This window comes from Hipposideros armiger, unplaced genomic scaffold, assembly GCF_001890085.2.
Source record: "Hipposideros armiger isolate ML-2016 unplaced genomic scaffold, ASM189008v1 scaffold_31, whole genome shotgun sequence".
Taxonomy (NCBI): domain Eukaryota; kingdom Metazoa; phylum Chordata; class Mammalia; order Chiroptera; family Hipposideridae; genus Hipposideros; species Hipposideros armiger.
The window spans coordinates 1,567,910-1,584,032 of NW_017731381.1; the positions used below are offsets into that span (position 1 = coordinate 1,567,910).

The 16,123-nt window shown below is 44.8% G+C and overlaps 1 protein-coding gene across 5 annotated transcripts in view; it reads right to left on the reverse strand.

The window, feature by feature from the left end:
• Positions 1 to 16,123, reverse strand: part of CHD6 (chromodomain helicase DNA binding protein 6) — a 188,030-nt gene that overhangs the window by 99,745 nt on the left and 72,162 nt on the right. For all 5 annotated transcript variants that reach the window (XM_019637000.1, XM_019636999.1, XM_019636996.1 and 2 more), the window contains 2 exons: positions 6,669 to 6,816; positions 4,742 to 4,891 (listed from right to left, as the gene is read on the reverse strand). In XM_019637000.1, coding sequence (XP_019492545.1) covers positions 4,742 to 4,891; positions 6,669 to 6,816 — 298 coding nt within the window. The remainder of the gene's footprint in view (positions 1 to 4,741; positions 4,892 to 6,668; positions 6,817 to 16,123) is intronic.

Here is a 16,123-nt window from a genome sequence, read left to right on the forward strand (position 1 = left end):
AGGTGGGAAATGCTGGTTGTAGCCAATGCAGAAAAGCAGACAGGAGCCAAGCCCTGACGGAGCCAATCCACGCAGGCCAAGAGGACAGGAGCCGAACCACAGAAGCAGCAGGAACAAAGCGAGAACGATGCCAGATGCCAAACAGCACCCAGTGACCTTTGCCAAGGGGTCTGTGTGCAGGCTGCAGTGTCTACCTAGAGTGAGAGGTAAATGAATACCAGTGGGAAAAATAAGCCAGCTTAAAGAAATGCAGAAAACGAGACTGAGAAAAAAGAAAAAAGAAAAAAAAATCTCATTCTTGTCTTTCTAATCTAGGAGTTAAAAATCATACCTATTTATATGAGCTTTAAGCATATTTATTCATTATTCATGTATTAGAGTTCTGACAATTAGGTTTGTGAACTTGTTGCAACAATGTTGCTAACCTTTTTTGATATCAGAGGGATTATTCATTATGAATTTGTACTAACCGGACAGTTAACCAGGTTTACTATTTGGAAGTGCTGAAAAGTCTGCGTGAAAAAGTTAGATCACCTGAACTTTTCGCCAACAATTCATGGCTCTTGCATCACGACAATGCACCAGCTCACACGGCACTGTCTGTGAGGGAGTTTTTAGCCAGTCAACAAATAACTGTATCGGAACACCCTCCCTACTCACCTGATCTGGCCCCCAATGACTTCTTTCTTTATCCAAAGATAATGGAAATATTGAAAGGATGACATTTTGATGACATTCAGGACATCAAGAGTAATATGATGACAGCTCTGATGGGCATTCCAGAAAGAGTTCCAAAACTGCTTGGAAGGGTGGACTAGGCGCTGGCATCAGTGCATAGCTTCCCAAGGGGAGTACTTCAAAGGTGACCATAGTGATATTCAGCAGTGAGGTATGTAGCACTCTTTCTAGGATGAGTTCGCAAACTTAATTGTCAGACCTCATAAATATATAAGTACAACTGAATGCAAGTCTTTATGTTAGCTCCTACCTAACAGGAAGTACTACCTATGTTAGGTGAACATGATGATATACTAAAAAGTGACACTTGTTTTACAAACGTTTATAGTCTGACTGAGGGAACATTCAGGAGCGATCCTCAAAACAGTATGGCAGAGGCACTGACCAATCAGAATAGTGACAGGCTGCGAACAAGCGGGGCCAGGGTTCCAGCTGACTCGACTTTGGGAATAATAAAGACAACAGTCAGAACATCACACTGAGGACTGAGAGAGCCATAAGTGAGTTTTTATCTGAATAGTTCCTGGGAGCTAACATAAATTTTACTTTATGGAAACTCTTTCATGCCTCGGAGGTACATTAAAAACAAAGGAACAAAAAAAAAGATACAAGCTCTATCCTCAAGTAGCCCAAGGCTTCAAAGAAGGAAACCAAATTTGGCAGGTGTTTAAAGGACAATGGCAGAGTGAAGCATGTTAGTGTGCTGCGGGAGCACAGAGGAGGGGCACTTATCCCCAGCTCAGGGGGGTTAGGGAGCTTCTGGGGCTGGCAGTGGAGGGGGAATAACTGAGCTCAGCCTGGCAGGCACAGGAAGGGGCCACCAGACAAAGCAGAAGGTCCTATCTGCAAAGGCACAGGGGAAGCCTCATCTAAATTCAAGTCCTTTTGTTTCAAAAGGCAAAATCATACAAACCCCACAAATTGTAGGAGGCAAAAACTGAGACAGCCTTGTAAAAATCTACACATTGTAAATGTACCACAACTGTGAAGGCTGCCTCTTGTTCCAGGCACAACATCAATTTGACAAAGACACAGAAAAGCAAAGAGTCATTGTCAGGATGAAAACTTCTCTCCAGCCTTGAAGCCCAGATCCCAGTCAGGGGACTGTCCTTGGGACTCTAAAGCAGGGCCGTGCTAATCTGCCAATCTTGAGCTAGAATGAATCATGTGTAAAGATGTTTTTAGCAACTCACCACTAGGTAACCAATGCTGAGGCTGCAGTTTGGGGCTGGGACAGGGGCCAGAAGCCACAGAGCTGGGCTGAGCATGCTGATAAGACACTGCACAGAAATGCAAAGAGGGGCCAGCGGGGCCGGGGCCTTTTTATGTCGATGTTACGTCTTTCTCTGCCCCAAGCTAAAGCCAGCAAGCAGGCAGACACCCACCCGAAGGGCCTTGAGAGAAAAAGATGAAAAAAGGCCTCATCTTCTTCATCGGATTTTCTGTGCCCCTGGATGCTTTGAGGATTGCCTGGAATCCAAGATGAGATTCCATGGCTTTCAAGTTTTGCATTAGCCTGGGAAATCTTTGTTCACACCTCACCAGGAAGCCCAACATGTAGAAGAGATGAAAGTGAAGCTGTGTTGGTTCTTTGGCAGCTGAGGCTCTCTCTCCCGGGCACTGATTCTGAACCCCCCTGGGTCCCCTCACGGGCAGGCAGGCACTTTAGTGTGCCCTGCACGCTGGGCCAGACCTGTGGCGTGGCTGCCTTTCTGAACATCAGTGCCAAAACCACGTGTGAGGCCCCCTTCTTGCTGAAATTTAGTAACAATTTTTGAGGCATAATTAGCGCAAATTCAGGTTCGATCTTATATTTCACCGTATATATAAACCTTCTCTTTGCTGTATCCTTAAGAGGATACACAGGGCCTAGACATATAAAATTTCCTGAATTGTTTCTGTCAGATCAGCTAATTCTGGTACCAGCAGAGAAGCCATAACAACTGAAATATGGGAAATGACTTAGGCTAAATGGCTACTAGGAGAAAATAAAACCCCTTATAGTGTTTTAAATACCAAACCAACCATAAAATCTCCGAGGAAGGAAAACCCATTATAAAGCCATATAATCCTATCACCTCAGGGCAGTCTGCAAGGGCTATTCTTAACTATTTGCTCAAAAAGCACCATAACTGACAATACGTCAATTATTATTCCTATTAAGTGTTCCATGCATTAGTTGGATAACCCTTAGCAGAGAGACATGCAATCAGCTCTTAATGTACTGGTTACTGATCAACTGCTACTACAGAGGGTGCCGAAAAAAGGCATACACTTTTTAAGAAAGGAAAAATCTGTATTAAAATTAGCTGAGGGCAACCACTTTGAGCACCTCTTGTAATTGCAGAAGTCAAACATGCCTTGTAGTCATCTTTTGTTATTGGTATATATTGAGTATTACAATTTTAATACAGTTTTTTCTTTTCTTAAAATGTATATACACTTTTTTGGCACCCTCTGTGTGTAACTGACCTGGATCGTTCTAAGCCTGTTTCTTGGCTGTTAAAATAAGGGACGATGACCCCTGCTCTTAGCTACCTTCCATGCCAACACAGAGTGAAAGGACATGTGGAATTACATAAAAATGCTTCCAGTTGGAGGCCAGGTGGCTTAAGCAGATAAAGAATTGTCAGCTTCAGGAGTCACACTGGCGCCCGGGGGAAAGGACAGGTATGTGTGTTGCAGCCGCACACGCGAGTGTGAATTCCGCCAAGTCAGCGAGGGTCACGCCGTAAGAGCCAGCCAGCCCGTGCCCCAGAAAGCGCTGCTGGCAGTGCTGCCCCTCCTACAGTCAGCCTGCTTCTCCTTTCGCTTCTAATTTCTTCTCTGTCAGCTCCTTGGCACAGAGCTCCACCTTTTCAACATCTACCTCTTCCTCTCCAGCATTCTGGGTCCCAGGTCCTAACACTCTTCTCTTCCTCCTTGAAATTGCTGCTGTGAAAAGTCCTAAAGTGCAAATATGGCACCCTGCTTGAGCCCCTCAATGCCCGCGACCCCTCTCTGATCTACAGTACAATGGCCAAATGCCTTAGCTGACATCCAGGACCTGCATTATGGGACGTTTCCTGCTACTCAGGGCTCATCTCCTACCACTCCTCATAACAGACCCCAATGCCCAGCCCAGCGTGTCTATCTGTCATACCAGCCTGACTCAGGCTCTGGGGCTTTATTCATGTCAGAAATGACCCATCCTAAAACTCTGACCACCCTCCCTTTCCTGTCCACATGGCCTTCTGTGCAGTCACTCTATGGAGCACACACTTCTAGGGCTGCACTTATCACGATATTAGTACAGCCGTCTGCAGCTTCTCCTAGACAAAGCTCCTTGGAGGCAGGGACCGTCCCTTGATACTCATCCTTGTATCCCAAGACCTGGCTTGGCAGTGGACTCTTAATATTGAGTGGACTCAAGTTCCAATTGTAATTACTTAATTCATGTGATTTTATTCACTGAACAACTATTTCCTCTGTATCAGACTTTTACATTCTAATGAGACAAAAAATAAACTGAAATCAGAAATCCAAACACAATTACAAGTTGTGATAAGTGCTATGAAGGAAACACAGTGAAACACAGAGCCCTCGGGGTAAGGTGCAGGGACCTACGTTAACTTAAAAAGACAGTGAACCAGTCACAGAAAACATGTGAAGAGCATTCCAGGCAGGAGGGACGCCAACAGGCCAAGGCCAGCGGGTGGGAAAGAACTGCTAGCTCAGGCATTAAAAGACGGCAAGGCTTTTGGCTGAAGAGTAATGGGAGACAAGAAGTCGTTTATTTGAAAAACGAATTTGGTGAAATAGAGTGTGAGGGTAGAGGGTCCGGCTCGGCATGGTCAAGGGGCTGAATCTCATTCTATGTGCAACAGGAAGCCATCTGCAGGTTAGAAGCGGCAGTTAAAATGATCTAACGTATGCTGTGGCAAAGAGCCCCAGGAAAACTCAGTCGTCAACTAGGACAAAACGACTGTCCAGCCCAGGCCAGCACCCAGTCCAACGGCCGTACCTCCGCCTGCCAAGCCAGGGTAGAAGCTGAGAGGGCGGACGTTCGGCCGGCTCCGAGAACGGCGATGGTTTCCCCATCATCGTCCACCACCTTGAAGTCCAGGTCCTCGTTGTACTTTCTGCGCTTCACTTGGCGGCCCGAGCGCCGTTTCTGCAGGGCAAACACACCCGTCAGAGAGAGACGCTCTGTGAGTCAAGGGCAAAAAGCTTGTACAAGAACACCCTCCATTACACTCACTGACATGCAAAGGAGATCTCGCTTCCTTTACAAAGGGAATCTTCCTTAAATACAACCCTTTTAAAAACTTGACTCAAGATGGGATCTAGCTGAGGGAGGGGATCCAAACTGCCAGCACCACTGAGAAGGTGTAGTCTCAGAGTCCAGGGAGATGTGTTTTATTCCTCAATGGCAGCGACTTTTCCCTCCTTTCTGGAACTAGTTTCTAGTCCAGTAAAAAGGGAAGGGAGGTACACTCCATCATCTATCAGGTCCCTTCCAGCATAGCTGGAAGCTCTGATTTTATGACAGTGATAGTATAGTTGTTTCTGTTTTTGTTTGACTTCACCACACTTACCACGGAACTCCTATGAAACTAAGTAATACCAGTTTTATTAGGATCTCATAATACCCTGTGAAATGCAGGGAGCCATCTTAAGTGTGACAAAACAAGACTCGTGAGTCACCATCTGAGGACTCGTCTATAATTAAGTAGCTTCTGACCTTTCAGAGTGACAACATTCTGCAACAAAGCAGCCCAGTGGCTTTCTGCCAACAGAAAAACACATGGTTCATCTCTATGTACACATCATATCCAAGCAGCAGAAACACGTCTGGGAGCCATTCACCAGCTAGCTCACTCTCAGACACTTAAACCTTAAAAAACAAAAAACAAAGCAAAACCCCACTTCCCTTAGTTTCTAAACAATATCTCCTGGACTGGCCTCTCTCTTTGTTCCCATCATTTCTTCACTATGTCACCTCTGTGACATTTAATTTTACATGAGGGAGTCCACATAACCTTCCCTCCCCCATCCCATGTACGGATCACCATCCTAGAAACACTTGACACCCCCCCCTCCAGCCAACTCCCATCAGCCTGACGTGCGTGTTCCTCAGCCACAAGCCCAAGTTTATAGGCAGTGAGGGGGGTCTTGACTCTGACACCCCAGACACTACTGCTTACTACCACTATGACATTAGGAGCTGACACCTTCCTACAATGAAGATCACCTAGAATCTATGAGGGTCCAGGTGCTGCTTGAAGGTGCAGGAAGTTGGTCTTATTCTAAATGGTCCCCTTGCAGCACACGGCCCAGATAAACTGCTGTGGATATCAGACGAAAGAGCACTTTCAAACATGAGAACTCAGGTCCAAAGAGGTTGCCTCAACTCAGGGAGAAAATTCCTACCATGCCACGGGCACACTCTGAATATTTACAGGAATCTCATTTAGCCAAGCAACTCCTTGTTTTCATGTTTGGCCAAACTCCTTACTATTTTGGCATAATGAATACATCCCTGACTTTTCCAGCATCTGGGAATAGGAAAATGTCCGTGTGCAGACTGGCTGGGCTCTCTGAGCCCTACAGGCATTACCGACAAGACAAAACAGGCCCCTGAATCTTACCTAGCTTGGCTCGCAACTCCATTTCCTACGTTCACTCTCGCTGAGGCCAAATAAGCTACTTTCCAAGAAGGAAGCAAACACTACTAAAAAACTGGGAGGTTATTAGTACAAAAAGACCAGGATGCTGGGGAGAAGGCCTGTGGTCTTTCGGTGCTCACCCACCAAAACAGAGAAGCCCAGCCCAGGTCTGTGCACAGGAGTATGCAGGCTTGAGAGGGAGAGGGAAGCAACAGGTTGAGCGTCAGCACGCCCCCATCTGGCAGCCGTAACCTCCGCCAGGGCTCCCGGTCACAGCTGTACCTGGCTGTCTGCAGACTCAGTGGACTCCTCAGGACTCCGCAGGGGTGGGTTCGGCAGGCCCTGATCCAGCTCTAAACTCTCCACTGTGGTTTCACTTTTCCTTTTTCCTTTCTTCTTTTTCTCCACTGGGGTTGGTCCTTGCTCCTTGCTACAAGGAGAAATTCAGAATTAAAACTGTTGGGCAGTTTTTAAAACTAAGATTTCTCATGTGATCAAAGTTATGGTATCACATCCTGGAATTCCTGAACCAGGATAGGCTTTAATGGAGAAGCTACAAGTTTCTTCCCAGAAATATACAGGAATATGGGAAGAAATATCTACATGGATTGATGCAGAGTTCACTTTTTTATACCCCTATCATGATTACTAAGTCTATGATTGATGTGATAAGAAATAAAATAGCATGAACATCTCCAAAAACCTCCCTTTCAGTTTCTATAAACGCCTTCTCTAGGACGTTTAATTGCTTTGCAGGTATTGAGAACCATCAAGTTTCAATCTCCCTTTTAAGTTACACGGGGAGAGACATCTCTCTAATCTATCATCCTCCTCTATTAAGAATGGTCTATATATAAGACTCCGAGTGAGTACTAGAAACTCAAATAGAAACTCAAAATGAAGACAACACCTGCCCTTGAGGAGGTTACAATTATGAAAATCCTATAGGCCACCTAGAGCCACAGCCCCGAGCAGTAGACAAATGCTCCCTGAGAGAGGTGGAGACGGGCAAAGTCCATCCATCCTGCAAGGCCCTGCTAAGATGGCCACCTCTCCTCCAAAAAGCCTCTCCTGACCCTCCTAGCTGCAGGACCTCTTCCCCACATTCCCAAAGCACTTCGACTGTGATTTCCTTAACGTTAGTCAGTAGCTATGACACCAAGTTCAGAGCCACAAAGTGCTTGGATCCTCTGCAGTTGTTGAATAAACATCTGCTGAGTGGATGAATATTTTATACCTCTCTGATCTCTCCTACCAGACTCTACATTCCTAAGGAACAATATGTACTTAAGATTAAGCTTTATATTCCTCACGATGAGTAGTCTTATGCCTTATACATAGTTAAGTGTTCAGTAAATATTTATTGAATATATAGATGAATAGATGGATGCATCAATGGATGGATTACATTACTCATCGTTGGGGAGATTTGGGAAAATGCATCTGAATGGGGCTATACATAGAATTTTGACAGACAGAAGATAGGAATAATAGTAGTTATTACTGTAATTATAATAATAATTATTATAGCTAATACTTATATAACACTTACTACATGCAAGCCCAGCTCTCTAAATCCTTTATGTGGATTATCTTGACCCTTCACCACCTTGTAAGGCAGATAGTATCATTATCCTCATTTTATCAGGAGGCACAGTGAAGTTTGGCTAGATTTCCAGGGTAACATGGCTAGTGAATGGCAGGAAACAGATTTGAACCCAGGCCTGCTTTTAGTAACCACAGCACTTTTGGGGAATGGAAGAGTGGTAAGGGCACGTTTAGTAAAAGACAGCCTGTGTGGCTGGATGACAGGGCAGTGAACAGCGTACTAAGAGGCAGAGGTAGAAAGAAATCAGGGGTGCACCAGCTGAGAGGGTTTAGACTTCATCCTGTGTGATCAGGGCCATGATGGGAAGCCCTGGCGAGCGTTCCAGAATGAAGACCCAGGCTAGATACCGAATCGATGAAAACTCAAAGGTGAAAATGATTTGAAAGATCCAGCCGAAGCAGAACCAGTAAGTCTTGGCAAATGACAGAATGTGGAGAATGAGGAAAGGCCCCAAATTACTGGTATTTTCCATCAGGTGAGTTACTGGAAGGTGTTGGGGAAGAGAGGAGAGCCGAGGGCCGCGTTTGGGGAAAGAATCCAGCATGATGAGCTCAGGGCAGAAATACCGCACAGGGCTGGCTCTTGAGTCAGCCTGCCGCGCTCTCGAACACCCTTCACCCCTCACGGACCCCCGGGCAGGTCAGCACCAACTTAGTCCGCTCCCGCTTTCCCAGGCTGAAGACTGGCTGGCCTACCTACCTGTCAGGAAAGCTCTTTATGAAAATTATTTGGGTCCAACCTAAGGAAATGAAACTCAAGGGGTCCTGACATTTTAGAGCACCACACTTTTTAACAAGGGAGTTGTACTTTCAAGCGAGGGGTGGGGGTGGGGAGGGAGCCAAAGTTCTTCTGTTTCTTATCAAGTCAGGAGACTCTGGGGAAATAATTCAAAAAGATGCTAAATTTTCACAGGAATATGTATCTCATGTTACGTGGCTTCTCACTAAGAAAACTGTATAGCAATTTATTTATATTCTACAAAGCACTTATACATTCTGAGTTTCATTTAACTGTTAAAGCCACAATTCCATGAGGGAGCCAGGGCAAATGAGTCTCATATTCAATATGAAGAAACAGGTTTAAAAGCAGCAAAGGCCCCAAAGTCAGCAGTGGAGCAGAGGTCGGCACTCCGCTCATCCGACTCACAGCCTGTTGTTGCTTTTTACACCATAGGCTACAAGAGTGAGCAGGTCAGGCAGGGCTATGGTGTCCTATTCCTTTGACCCTAGGGACTGACTGGTCTAGGGGTGGACAAATGACTCAGCCAGCCCAATTTGGGAGTCCTTCCTTTAAAAAAAAAAAAAAAGTTAATGTTTGGCAGGAGTGGGTAGGAAAATAAATCTTGTTCCTTCTAGGTCTTACAGCTGTGAGCCCATTGCTGCAGGCAGCCACCATTTAACCTTCAGTATAAAAGCAGTTGCAATGGATGGAACTGATACCCAGAAAGGTGCAGGGAAGGGTTACAGATGAAGAACTCTGGTTGGATCCTCAACTATACTTCCTGGCTCTGATTCTGTAAGCCAATGAACCCCCTTCTCTTTTCTCAACTTCAGTTAATTCAAGTTGGGTGTACTTGTATGTCACTTGTAACTAAGAGAGTTCTGAACAATACAAACGCCTAATGCCCTAACCATTTATTTAATGGCACTTGACGCTGGATCAAAGCAACCTCATTTTTATAATCCTCTCTTTTCTAGCTTTCAGAGTTAGAACCAACTAACCTGCAGGACAGAAAAATGTAGCAGACGAGATTTTTTAGGTTCATAGTACCTATTTTTAGTAACAAAGTCAAATTTGATTTTACAATGAACATATATCCACTTTTCTAGGGAAAGCATCTACCATGTATTTATAACATGCAAAGAACTTCTAATATATAAACTATACCAGGGGTCAGCAAAATTTTGAGACAGAAAAGCCACCAGGGGTCAGCAAACTGCGGCTCGTGAGCCACATGCGGCTCTTTGGGTACGTACATGGGGCTCTGAAGTAAATTTGAAAACGAAAAGAAAACTATCATAGTTCCATTTATAAAATTTTTAAAGGATATTATTCGCATAATGGTGATTATGTAAAAATATGTTTATGGCTCTCGAATAATGTTTAAATTGTTGTGAGGGATAGGATTGGCTCTTCCAGGGGTCGGCAAACTTTTGAGACGGAACGTACCCAAAGAGCCGCATGTGGCTCGTGAGCTGCAGTTTGCTGAACCCTGAACTATACCATCCATGTAGGACTATCAGGAATGACCAACAATAGTTTATGAGTCGGCCTCACCCCCAAAGCTCTGTCCTCCTGTCGTCTACACAGCTTCATCAGCCAAGACTGTACACATCTTAACTTTCTGCAGTTTGTATTAGGAAAATAAGTACTTTTTTGGACTTCCAAACAGGAAATGACATTACAGCATTAAAGCACTAGACAGACTTTCTCAAACTCTTCTCCAGCCCTATCTCGTTTCCAAACTCCAGGTTTCTTTGCTAGAATTGAGTTAGAAACTGAGTGCTGGATCTAAATATGAGAAGAAAGGTCTGGGTCTGTGTTACAACATTGTACTACAGTGATTTTTTTTTTATTACTCTGTCTCCATGGATTCCAGGTACTGAAAACTTTTATCTACCAAACAAAACTGCATTATTTCAAAATGACTCGTCTTCCCATTTCAAAATTAAACCTTATAAAATGTCCATCAAAGTCTTAGCAGGCAAGAATCAGTTACTGACACAGTGAGTTGCCATAACCCCCAAATTCAGAATGATTGAAAACAGCTCAGGCTTCCAGTTACTACCAACACAGACACGCATGTGTCTGGGGGTCCAGCTGGGGACTCACTACTCCACTCTAGGAACAATCTTCAGAGAAGCTTCCAGTCCAGGCCTTGCCATAGGCTCTGATCCTCTTCCCAGGGGAATAACACTGAAAACATGGCTATTGCCCCCAAAGAGCTCATTTGCACAATTAATTCAACTTTTACTTAATGCCTATATTACAACATTCAACCTATATCTAGAGAACTGAGTTGGGCATAGATTTTAAAGATATTGGTTAAAAGAAAATAAAATGCAAAAAAACCTATTTGTCTTGATGCAGATGTAGCCAGCTAGACACAAAATGAGAACCAAATCTACCGTCCTCTGTCCCTTTAACTGTATCATCACCGCCATCAAAACAAAGATTATACAATTTGTGACACTGTCCTAGTAAAAAAATGAAACAAAAATATTACATACTGATAAGATGAAAAAGCAAGGTTTTAAAAAATCTTATCAACAGTGATAAAAGCAAATGAAAATAAAAATTTTTTAAATGCAGAAGGGCTTCAAATGAAACATACAAGCCATCCCTGCTTGCACCAAATCCCACTACCAGAGGGAACTGCTTTTGACTGATACCTAACCCCGAATATGTTCATGCCTCTAGTTCTTTATTTACCCACATTAAGCAAAAGCTACTGACATCCTGATATGAAAGGTTATGAATTTAGATGTTATATATTTCCCCACTCCTTCCTCTACTCAATATTTTTGTTGAATTCTTTTAGTCTAGGCAAACCGTGTTTCAAATTTTCATTTTTTTCCTGTTTTCTGACTTTTTCATGATCACCAATCCTTGTTTGGCAGACAAAAGATCGTCTTGATTCTGAGGGTGCTAACTTAAAATCTTTTACAAGTTCTTTTCCTTGACTTGTTCCTTCTGAGGACAGTTGTTCTGTTCATTCCTCTTTTTCTTCTTCTTTGCTGCTTGTTTTCCTCCAGTCTCGTGATCTTTGGTGGATTGTTCCTATTTAAAATGAATGAGGTTGACAACGCAGGTGGCTAGTGAGACTATGTGCTGCAGAATAAGGCACTTTCTCCAAGGCCTGGCCCGGGACTCTGCTTACAGGGTGGCTTCCCCTCTCTCGCGCCAGCTCAGGGTTGGGCTGGGCAAGGCAGAGAAGCTAGTGCCCCAGGCTCCCTTCCTGTGGACGACAGTCTCCACGTGGAGCCCTGAACTTCCCCTGCAGCAAACTGCTCAGTATCTCTAGAGTAACTGCCTGACTCCAGCCTGGAGCTGACAAGCCACGTAGCCACTCTGCAGACAGTCCCTTAGTCAGCCACCTCCACTTCTGGCCTGCCTCCCATCCCTTCTGCAGGGCTGCCAGGGCCACTGCGAGGACACAGCTCCTGCACGTGCTCTGAGCTGGGATGCCCTCCAAAGCCTGTACCCATCAGTACGATACCACTGGCCTTTCCCCTCCAGAAATTCATAACATCTCTTATCTTTGAAGAATATATTCCCCTCCATTCTTCCAGTCATTTCATTAAGATCTGGTGAAGGGAAAATGAAAAGTATGCTCGGTCTGCCATCTTAAAACTGAAAATGCCCCCAAAGAACATTTATCTAAAGGCCTTTTGGTCTTTTTGCTTTAAGTCTTTTCTCATCTATTAATTCCTTTAATACCTGGCTCAATCCTCACCTCTTCCAAGGAACTCCCTAGACCAGGACTGAAACGCTCTTAATCCTCTAAATCCGCTCAGCTATTCCGTATACAGTTATATTAGGTTCTTTCACTTGCTTGCACTTTTGCCTGTTATGTGAATACTTGCAGCAAGGTTGTTTCTCTAAATCGTGAGAGCCCCTCATAGGTGATACTTATGTGACACCTTTCCTCCCTATCGCATTCCCAAGAAAAATACTCATAAACAAAGCAAGGCACTAAAATTATACTTGATAAGTAAATCAAGCATTGTTACTTAGTAACTGCTTCCTTACAGGTTAGGTAAAGGTCTTCGATGCGCCAGACCCTAACTCAGAAAGGGGGGTTACAGAGTAAGCACTCCAGGTGCTCTTAGAAAACCGCACCGAGACTTGGTCCAAAGCTTCAGAGGTGGGTCTCTGCCATTACCGTTTCCATTCCTTCCCTACTTAACATAGAGCCCCGCAGGTTCAAAGCACAAGGCCTCTACTCATGGTCTTCCTTCTTCAAATAAATGATCAGAATGTAAAAAACAAGTCTCTCAACAGAAAGAATGTGGTCACTGGATGCTCTGGGGCCTAGGCCCAGCCTCAATAAAGATCTGCACTCTGAACAAAGGCGGCGATTGCCCTTCAACTAGGGAGGCAGGGCTGAGCCGATTGAGCTGTACTCCTCCCCCTGCATCACAGCTATCAGCTGACTCACAGCTCGAATGGTTACATAATCAGAAGGTCTGGGGCTTAACTTTCTAGAAGTAACCATCAAAGAAAATCAGAAACAGTAAAAAAAACAAACCTTTCTTCCAGGATGCTGCTAAACTTACTGCATTTGGGAGGAAAATCTGCTCTGGGTTGACAAACCCAAACAAATGAGGGTGAAAAGCTGAGGCACAGAAACTGGGGCTTGAATCAGAAAAAACTCCGCTTCCGCCGTTCCTGTGTAGGGAAAAGCCCAGATTTTCCCCACTATGTGTTTCTCTCCTGCGTGTCTCCTTTACTAGTCACATAAAACACTTGATTTCTGACACTTCTGGTCACCAAGTGTGTGGAGGTTTTTCCCACACCAACAAGCACTTCTCGGAGGCCAGCACTGAACTCAATTCTGACACTATCTACCCACAGATAGCATCGGGTTCCAGAGGTTAAGGGCTCAGGCCCACAAGACTGCTTGCCCCCACCGCATTTCAAATGCCAGTCACAAGCCCAGGTTGTCACCTGTGCTTCTGACCAAGAAGCTATAAATCAGAGGTTCTAACGACCCCCTCCTTGGGGTCAACCCCTCCTTGGGTTCAATTAATTTGCTGGAGCAGCTCACAGAACTCAGGGAAACACTAACGTATGTTTATCAGTTTGTTGAAGGTTATGACAAAGGATACAGATGAAAGAACAGCCAGATGAAGAGATACACAAGGGGATGTCTGGGAGGGTCAGACGCACAGGAGCGTCTGTCCCTGTAGAGATGGGGTGTGTCACCTCCCGGCATGTGGACATGTTCACCAACCTGGAAGCTCTCCAAATCCCTACTATCGGGGTTTCGCGGAGGCTTCCTCACGTAGGCCTGATCCATTAACAGCTCTTTTCCTGGCCCCTCTCCCCTCTCTGAAGGATGACGGGTAGGGCTGAAAATTCCAAGCTCCGAATCATGGCTCAGTCTTTCTAGTGACCCGCCCCCAGCCAGGAGCCCACCCAGCGTTGCTTCACAGAACAAAAGATGCTCTTATACTTAGGAAATTATAAGGGTTTTAGGAGCCCTGTGTCAGGGACAGGGCAAAGACCAAATATTAGAACAAGAGATACTCCTAGTATCCTTATCACTCAGGAATTTACAAGGCTTCAGAGTTTTGTACCAGTAACCCAGGGCAGAGACCAATACATATATTTCCTATTATTTCACAGGCTAATCACACCATTTCTTTCGTTTCCGCTTTCTGGTTTCACTCCTATCAGATGTTAAACATAAAAACGTACATTTGCTCCATTTGCTCAGTGATCTTTCATCTGCTTCGCAAAGGTCTAAGAACCAGCTACACTCTCAATATCTGGCAGACTTCTGAAGTGCAGCTTCCTGGGCTCCACCCCAGACCTAATAAATCATTCTCTGGGCATGTGGTCAGGGAATCAATCTACTTCTCTAACAAGCTGTCCAGGTGAGTCCTTAGGCACAGCAAAGCCCGTGAACCAGAGATCTAGGCAGACAGGCCTCCAACTGGGCCAGCACACTGATTAACTTCTTGCCTTTGGAGATCAGATTAAGCCATCCTGACGTGTGTGGAAATACCAAAGCTTATGCTCTGCCCTCAACCAACATCATGAACACCAACTCGAGACCCTAGCTTACAAAAGCAAGCTCCAGCTCAGTGAAATGCTCCGCCCCCCACTGAGGAGCAGGCAACGTGAAGTGCTGTCTGCATACCTCCTCCTCAGGTACTCCCTACACATGAGTCAGCACCAGGCGGCCTCACACACACTGGAATGGGTCCTCTTTCCTGCTCACAGAGCCGAGCTTTCATGCCGTGAAGCTGACTTTTACTAAAGGCCATTTCAGGAAAGAGAAATACGAAATTCACAGGCACCTAAGATCCAAAAACTATTGTTGAGGACAACAGCCATTACATCACATTGTGTTCCTCAGTGAGAAAGTTTTCTTCTCAGCAGGTAAAAACCTGGCTTCCCTGAGGAACTGGCACAGTGCTTTTCTAATAGCAAAGCATTTGCCCAAAGCCCTTCTCAACATGCATGAGCCCTGTGCCTACGTATGTATAGGTCAGTCTGCATGTCTGCATGTACACACAAGTACACCTGTGTACGTCTTCTGAGGCCGGTGGCCTCATCCTCTTTGTTAAAAAACTAACAACAGTAAAAGCAGATAAGCCATGCTAAGTGGACTTGTGAATTTCAGAACTGGGGAAATGACACAGCCCAACTTGGCATCCCGGAGGGGCCTCCTTTCTTATGTTTAATACAATAAGGGAATGAACTAAGTTCATACTCAAAGATAACTTGAAAGAGAAAGGGAAGAGGGTAGTTTTTTAAAAAAAGGCTTCTCCCACTTGGGCATTTTGGACTTTTATCCCCTAAGCAGTAAATAACTATGTATCACTATTAATATCATCCTTGAAAGGGAAAATGTGCAAGACTCTATCCCATATTTAGGAGAAGAAACAATTACCTTTGCTGCCTCAGGTGCAAAGAGCTACAGCATAGGAAAAAGTTGCAGCCTCTTGGGTCCTTTAGAGAAGACTGTGGAGTGTGCAAACATGCGCAAAAGAAAATTCTATAGAAGAGGGGCCATTTTCTACAAGTAAAAATCCAATTTCTCTTACACTGGAATCTCCCTCCACCCCCATTTTCCATTCCTGACATTCCTAGCAAGGCATAAAGAGGCACAAAGCTGTGGGAGAAAAAAGCAGCGTTTCCAGTCAGGGGAGCCTGGAGTCAAATCCTGACAGTGCAGCTCATTAGCTTTGTGCCTTGGACAAGTTCCTTTTAAGACTTTCATTTCTTCTGACCACCGCATTGTATTTCTGAAACTGATGTTGAATAATACTGTATGTCAACTATAATTATATATACATATAACCTCGGGACATGGAGTAGAGAGTGGGAATGGATTCAATGGAATTGTAATAGATAAGCATGATATCGGGGGTGGGAGGGCAGTGGATGGGGGGAG